This window comes from Penaeus chinensis, chromosome 6 (genome assembly GCF_019202785.1).
Source record: "Penaeus chinensis breed Huanghai No. 1 chromosome 6, ASM1920278v2, whole genome shotgun sequence".
Taxonomy (NCBI): Eukaryota; Metazoa; Arthropoda; class Malacostraca; order Decapoda; family Penaeidae; genus Penaeus; species Penaeus chinensis.
In genome coordinates, this window is record NC_061824.1 from 34,379,709 (window position 1) to 34,387,208 (window position 7,500).

The 7,500-nt window shown below is 42.7% G+C and overlaps 1 protein-coding gene across 2 annotated transcripts in view; it reads right to left on the bottom strand.

The window, feature by feature from the left end:
• Positions 1-7,500, bottom strand: part of LOC125026703 (cadherin-86C-like) — a 101,866-nt gene that overhangs the window by 1,210 nt on the left and 93,156 nt on the right. The window contains exons 15-19 of one of the 2 annotated variants that reach the window (XM_047615335.1): positions 6,940-7,052; positions 6,403-6,491; positions 4,512-4,620; positions 3,855-3,994; positions 1-2,439 (exon numbers count right to left, since the gene is read on the bottom strand). The exon at positions 1-2,439 is cut by the window's left edge and continues 1,210 nt beyond it. In XM_047615335.1, coding sequence (XP_047471291.1) covers positions 207-2,439; positions 3,855-3,994; positions 4,512-4,620; positions 6,403-6,491; positions 6,940-7,052 — 2,684 coding nt within the window. In that variant the 3' untranslated portion in view covers positions 1-206. Of the gene's footprint in view, positions 2,440-3,854; positions 3,995-4,511; positions 4,621-6,387; positions 6,492-6,939; positions 7,053-7,500 lie in introns of both variants that reach the window. The other variant, XM_047615334.1, reaches the window with a different exon arrangement.

Below are 7,500 nucleotides of genomic sequence, written 5' to 3' on the forward strand. Positions count from 1 at the left end.
AGTCATACAAAATATATTTACCAAACTCCAGACTTAACAACATCGTCAGCCGCAGTGCTTTAAAAGTCAACAATTCTTTTCATATGTGTGTACTCTAATTTTGATCCATTGACTGCACATCTCGGAAAACTAGCACTACATTTTCGCACTTTAAATCTTTAAACCATAGGAACGATATATTTTTTTTACTAAATGACCAGCACTCATTAAGGCTCTGCGGCCGCTGAATTAGGTCTGAGCGTGTCCGTCTGCATGTCGTCGTAGGCTATGGTAAATATACTCTTCTTCTCCAGCAGGTGGTTCCTCTTCCGCCTCCCCCGCGCCGCCGCCGCCACCTCCAGGTCCGCATCGCCTTCGAACACCTGCGACTGACTCACGCCCAGGTTGATCTCACGGTCCATCATGTAGCGAAGCTCCTCCTCGCCCTCCTGTACCTTCAGGTCGTCGGGGAGGTTGGAGGAGGAGGCTCCCTGTGGCCGCGGGATTCTCGAGAGGCTCTTGGAGTCGGCTCCGCCTCGCAGCTCGGTGCTGGCGCGGCTCTGCCCCTCCGTGAACTCCGCCTTGGAGTCCGAGTCCTGGTGGGATCGGTCGACCGAGCGGTTCCGACTCTCCCTGGGCTCTTTGGAGTCCCTCGCTCTGGAGTCCTTGGAGTCTTTGGCCTTCGAGTCTCTCCCTCGGTCGTACCACTCCATGTAGCGCGACTGAGAGGCCCTCCTCTGCCGTCTTCTCGTGCTCTTGTACTCCTTCTCCTCCCCCGACTCCTCCTCGTAGTCGCTGCTGTGCATGCTCTTACCATCGGCCGCGTACATCGCCTCGTCCTGGCGCTCCTGCCCGCCGAGCGAGTCCCGGCGGCCGTGCGAGCGCTGCGCCGCCTCGCGCTCCAGCCCGGTGGTCGTCTCCAGGCCGGGGAGCGAGCCGCGCCTCTCCACGCTGGTGCGGCTGTCGGGCATACTCCCACGAGGGATCTCCAAGTTGGCCTGGCTGTTGGAGCGGCGGCCATCGAGTGCCGCCTGGCTGTTGGAGCGGCGTCCGTCCAAGTTGGAGTGGCTGTAGGAGCGGCGGCTCTCCGTACCCTTGCTGTCGACGCTCGAGCTGCGGCGGCCATCCGTTCCGCTGATGCTGTTCCTGCGGGAAGTCGAAGCTTCCTTCTTGCCGTCCTTCTCGTCGTCCAGCTTGGCCTTGTTGGACTCGAAACGGAGAATGGACGCCTTCGTGTGGTGATAGAGGGAGTTGGCCGGCTGCTGCACCTTCATCGACTTGCGACTCGCGTTGTCTTCGTGGACCTGCGGCTCGATGTTCCCCTGCGACCTTCTTCTTTCCCGTTGGTGCTTTTCTCTTCTTGACGACCGAATTCCCTCGGCCTCGAGCAGGCTGTTTGTCTCCTCCTCGATTGGCGTTTTTATTCTTAGACGCGGCACCGCCTGCTCTTGGCGGCCGTTTCCCAGATCCTCCGTCTGGATCTGTACGTCTGTTTGTGGCGGGGACTCCATGTGGTGGCGCCGCGAGCCGTGATCGTAGAACCGGCTTCCCTCGTACAGAAGCAGGTCCTCTGATCGCGGCGTCACGCCCACTGACTGTCCTTCCACCAGGCGGGCGCTCATCGGCCCGCCCCCCGCGTCCTCGTGCATGAGTGCCCTTCTCTGCATCTCCTCCTGAGTAAGTACGATCCCCTCCGGCTCCACGCCAGCCCGCCTGTAGATTGGGCGACTGTGCCGGCCCGTCGCCCCGTCATCGAGGGGCACGGCGCCGCGCGGGCTGGCGTGTAGTCGGAGGACCTCCGCGTTTCCCTGCCGAGCGTAAGTAACATCGTCATCTATGCTCTGCTGGGGAAGCGGACCTCGCTGATCTTCTATGCGCATACCCCGAGGGTCATCCATGCGCATGCCTCTTGCGTCTTCATAGCGCATGCCTCTGGGGTCTTCCATGCGCATGTTCCTGGGAGTGTCGTCTACGTCCTCCATCACGTAATGTTCTCCCTCTCTAAGGGACTCTGTAATACGAGGATTTCCACGTTGGTCTCTCAACACAAACACCCTGCGCGGCTCCTGTGAACGGTGCGAAGTACGGGAATCAACACGTACCATCCGGCCTTGCTGCTGCAGCCGCGCCTCGTCCAGGTCCTCGAGGAGCACCAGGTCGCGCGGGCCTCGGCGGGGCATCATGCGGTCCTCGAGCATGGAGCCCTCGCCGCGCTCGCCGAATTGCCAGTAGCGCTGCCGCTCGTCGCCACTCCACGCCAAGCGGCCGCCGTTGTTGCTGCTCACGCGCTTCGGCGGCCGATTGAAGCCACAGTTGGCGGCGATGTCGAGGCAGCAGTTGGGGAGGTACTCCCACCACATGCGCTCCTCGGGCTGCCCCTCACGGTAGCCACCGCGGTCGTCCACGCGGATGTACGACACTCGCTCTGCGTTCTCGTCGCCGACCATCTTCATCTTTTTCCTGCAACAGGAGGCAATGTTAGGGCCTCGTCGGGAATGGCCGTTCTCCTCGCTTGCAATGATATGCACGTTGATAAGAAATGAAATTCAGGTTTAATAAAGCCTGATGCAAAATGCTTGATGTGGTAGTGATATTATCAATAGTCTTACTCTCTTGATCGAAATATTGCATTATATATTGCATACAGTTGTGAAAGACACAAGTAACATTCACCATTCAAGCTGTAATATTTCCACAATCATTGTTAAATGGGCCTTAAAAGCTAGAGGTGCAAACGGTGCAGCTCTAATCTACAAACGTATAATTCTATCTAAGATCTACACCTACGAATGATGCATTGTTTTGCAAGCAGTAAGAAAATGCCAACAGAACATTTTACTTATTATAATGATTAATATCAAATGAGGTGTATATATGTATATATATAAATTAAGTAAAATATATATATATATATATATATATATATACATATATATACATATATATATATACACACACATATTTATATATACATACATACATACATATATATATATATATATATATATATATATATATATATATATATATATATATAAGGACTAAAATTACTAAATTCTTACTGCCTGCATATCTTATTTTACATCCTTATAGATAAGATCTGAGCATAGGATTATGTGCATACATATTTATGCACTTACAATATAGTGATCAACAAGTACAATGAGAAGTAAAGTATATATCACATATGTGGCATATCAATTTATACACATTACAGGTACTCTATGGTGAAAAATGACATGCAAAAAATATCTAATCTACATGAATGCTTGATTTGAAATTACTGATTTTGCAATGATGACTAATGAATAATTCAGTGTATATATCACAAAATTATAATTGATCAAAGAAGCTAAAGGGTTATTTTATATTACAAAGTGGCTTACAGAGCAGTGAGATTTAAAATTCTGCAAAAGAAAGAAAGTTCTTAAGCATCCTTAGTTTATAAATAACTTTTTAAGTGAGAAGTAAAACAGAACTAAATGAGATGTCATAAATTAAGGTATTTTTTTTTAATTTTTCCAACTCTTCTATTTAATCTAACTATCATTCATATATACATAAGAAAGTTGGGACATCTAATTACCAGCAACGGATTCAAACATTTAATCCTATAATCTAAATATCGGTGTATAAACAGCAGTATCAACGTATTACTCTCAACAGCAGTGGAAGTGAAGGCACGAAGAAAAGGTAAAAAAAAAAAAAAGAGAGGAAAAAAAAATATAGAAAGAAGGAAAAGATCGTATGTACAAAAGTGACGTGAAAGAGGAAACAACGAGGAAAAAAATACACATCAAGAAGAGGAGGAAAAGAGACACAGAATAATCAGAGGCAAAGCGTGTCACGTGATAAAGGAGGCGATAGAGTCTTACCTGTCCTTATAGAGAGGACATCCCGGGCAGAAGCAGCAGAGAAGGAGGAGGATGATAATGATGGCCATGAAGACACACAGAACCACAACACCGGCCAAGTAGGAGTTTCTCTCTGAGGTGAGTTCCTCGTACTCGACAGGCTGGAGGAGGAAGAAAGGACGTTAGTTTAATTCCTCTTTTTCTTCTTTTTCTTCTTCTTTTCCTTTGTCTTTTTTTTTTTTTTTTTTGTCTTTATGGTTTTTGTGGGGATTTGTCTGTATTTTCTTTGTTCCTCTAGTTTGCTTGTTATTTTTTCTATTCTCCTCTGTTCTGTTCTGTTTTGTATTTATTTCAAATGTTTTAATTTATTGAATATAATAATTCATAAATGGTGACAATAAATATCGTTGTGCAAATACATATCTATTAAACATAATCGAGACTAATTAGACTGGAAAAAAGCAAGTACAGAATGAAGAGAGAGACAGAGAGAAAATGGAGAATCCAGTATGACGAATTAAGAATTACAGAAACAGGTACGTAAAAAGATTAAAACATACAATCTACAACTTTAGAGAGAAAAGGCAGAAGGAAATAAAAGCACGAACGATAAAAAAAACAAATAAATAGATAAATAAAACATTAAAAAATGACAAATAAGACATAAACAATACACACCCTGGGATCGTTCACGAGAGGTCTCGTTGTGTTCAGAAGCTGCTTCGAAATTTTCTCCACATCGACCACGGTGTTGACTTCGTATCTCACTAAGGCCGTGACAACACTCCTGTTTTGAGGGCGAAGCAAGGGAGGAGGCCAAAGGGAGGGAAGGAGAGGGGAGAGGAGGATGGAGGGAAGAGAGTAGGGAAGACAGGAGAGAAGCAAATAGTTAGTACGTGAAGAGTTCTTGGTATGTCTTTGAATTAATACTGTTAATACTAATATTGTTTGTATTTGTTTTTGCTTTTGTTTTTGTTATTTCTTCATTGTAGTTTTATAATCATAATTATTATTAAGTCTATGATAACTGTGACTATATTAATTGGCATCTACTGTACAATCCAAAAGCCACTGCAACCTACTTTTGCTTTACCTCTATAATGAGCAAATAATCTAATGAGCATGATCTGGAATTTAAATTATGCTATTCAGCTAAAAAAGGAATGTATTCTAATGAGAAAAAAAAATGTATTGCATTATTTACATGATCCTCTTCCGGTGGGTGAAGTCTCGATAATGCCAAACCTCCTTCAAGAAAATTAGCCATTCAGAATATTCATGACTTTGTTTTAAGACATACGAGAACCTTAATCAGAACGAGTTATAATCCTGACTTTTATCAATCAATCAGTCATTTTTTCATAGTTTTTTTCACATGACTTTTAAATTCCTTTTAATATCTTTCTTGAAGTGTTTAAAGCATGTGCAAGACGCCACCGGAAGAAGAGAAATGGAGACAGTGCGGAAATGACAACAGTTACGTTACGTGTCCTTGGTTCTGACGTGAGCGCAGACAATAGGGCCAAAAACACTGAAAATTCATCATGTACATTATATGAAAAAAAAAAAAAAATTGTTCCCTTTGTTTTGCTGGTGTTTATCCAAACAACACTTAGCTTTGCTTCACTCGGTGGTACACTGTCTGGAAATATATATGAACATGCTGTTTGTTACTTGTTGTGTTTGTTCAAAATTGGGTTCCGAACATTGGGTGGATGGGTATACAATTGAAATTCACTTTATAACAAAATTAACATCATTTGTTATTTTATTAATAAAGTAGATCTTTTATTTACGTTTCCTTATATTTTTTTATGATTATGAAATGTTTTGGGTAATCAAAGTTTTTCTTTCATCACTGGGGAAACTGTCTTTGCTAACATCAGGCTAGATTAAGATGATAACTAGAAGCTTCTCTACTTATCAACAAGCTGTTCTGATTCATTAATATAATCTATTAATTAGGTGTCAATTACTACATACTTTCATTCGGGGCTACACTGTTCCTTAAATTGAAAATAACAGTTTGTGATCGGAATGTATATTTCTTCCTGGAAAATCTGTAGAGTGAGTGTTTGTTACAACACTGAGTGATGGTGAGGTTTACTTGTGCAAACATCACGTGAATTGCGAATTCCAAATTGACTTATGTCCAAAATCAAATCCTCTTCAAAAATATGTATGTATTTACGTACATATACATATATACACATATATATTATATTATTTATATATATATATATATATATATATATATATACATGTGTGTGTATATATATATATATGTACATATACATATTCAGTACATACATGAGGTTCAAAACAGTGAAGCTCGATGATTTAGTTCAGTGTGTGGATACACAAAGCATGATTTATACAGCAGTAAATAAATATCAAACCACAAAAATCACTTTTAACAAATAATAATCAAATAAGCATTTGAATAACGGCCAAGAACATCTAGAAAGTGATCGTTGATCCTTCCGACACCACAGTGGCAGTGGTGTCGGGGGTGTCAGGTGTCATAATCGCTCTTCCTCCATCTATAGCTTACTTATCCAAAGAGGACCTTGTGTCGTCTGCCACACTGTAGGCCTTGATCTCCTTGATCTCCGTAATCCCCCCCGTCAGCGTCTCCAGCTGGTTCTCGATCTCACGCTGTAGGGGGGGGGGGGGGGGTTAGTTAGCTGAAGTAAGTATCTGCAGTAAGTGTATTTAGGGCCTATTTACCTATTTGCCTATACATTCTCTCTCTCTCTCTCTCTCTCTCTCTCTCTCTCTCTCTCTCTCTCTCTCTCTCTCTCTCTCTCTCTCGTTCTCTCTCTCCCTCTCTCGCCCTCTCTCTCTCACTCTCTTTCTATATCTATTTATCTATCTCACTCTTTCTCTCTCTTTCTAAAAAAAAAAAATCTTGTTTATCCTTTTCTCTATCCATACACCCTCATGACGCACTCTGCTTCCTTACAAACTACCCTATTGACACATCCCTTACCTACCCGCTTACCCACCTACCCACCTCCTTCCCTCCCTCCATAATCTATAACCATACCCTCCCCCGCCACATATTTTTCCCCATCAACGAAAATCAGATCACGGACGCCCTTACCTTGCTAGCTCCCACTTCCACAGGTGGCTTTGGATAAATGAACGTGATAAACCTGTCTACAAACTCCTGTGTGAAGATCTGCACCGGCACGCTCTTGCTCAGCTGAGGTGTTCCTGAGAGCAACGTTTGTGTTTGTTAATAGCTATGAAGTGTTTGAGTCTGTTTATGATTGTGTAAATGTATGGCAGGTGTGGTTCTGTTTATATTCTATGTGTGTGTTTATGGTTTGGTTCTGTTTATAGATTATGTTTATTGATGTTTATGACAGGTGTGATTCTGTTAATAGTTTATATGCTTGTTAGATATCAATGGCAAGTTTTTTTGTTTATAGAATTTATTTTGTTGCTACTGTTCTTTGATATATCTATGGCATATATAAACATTTTGTGGTACGAAGAAAGGTTAGTGCAGTGTTACTTGTCTCATTATGATAATTGTGATTATGGTGAACGCGAAAATGATATTAATTAATTATGATGATGCTCTTGATGGTAGAAATGATAATTATAAGTACAACAACAAGAACAACAGTAATAATAGTACAAAGAAAATATATATTTA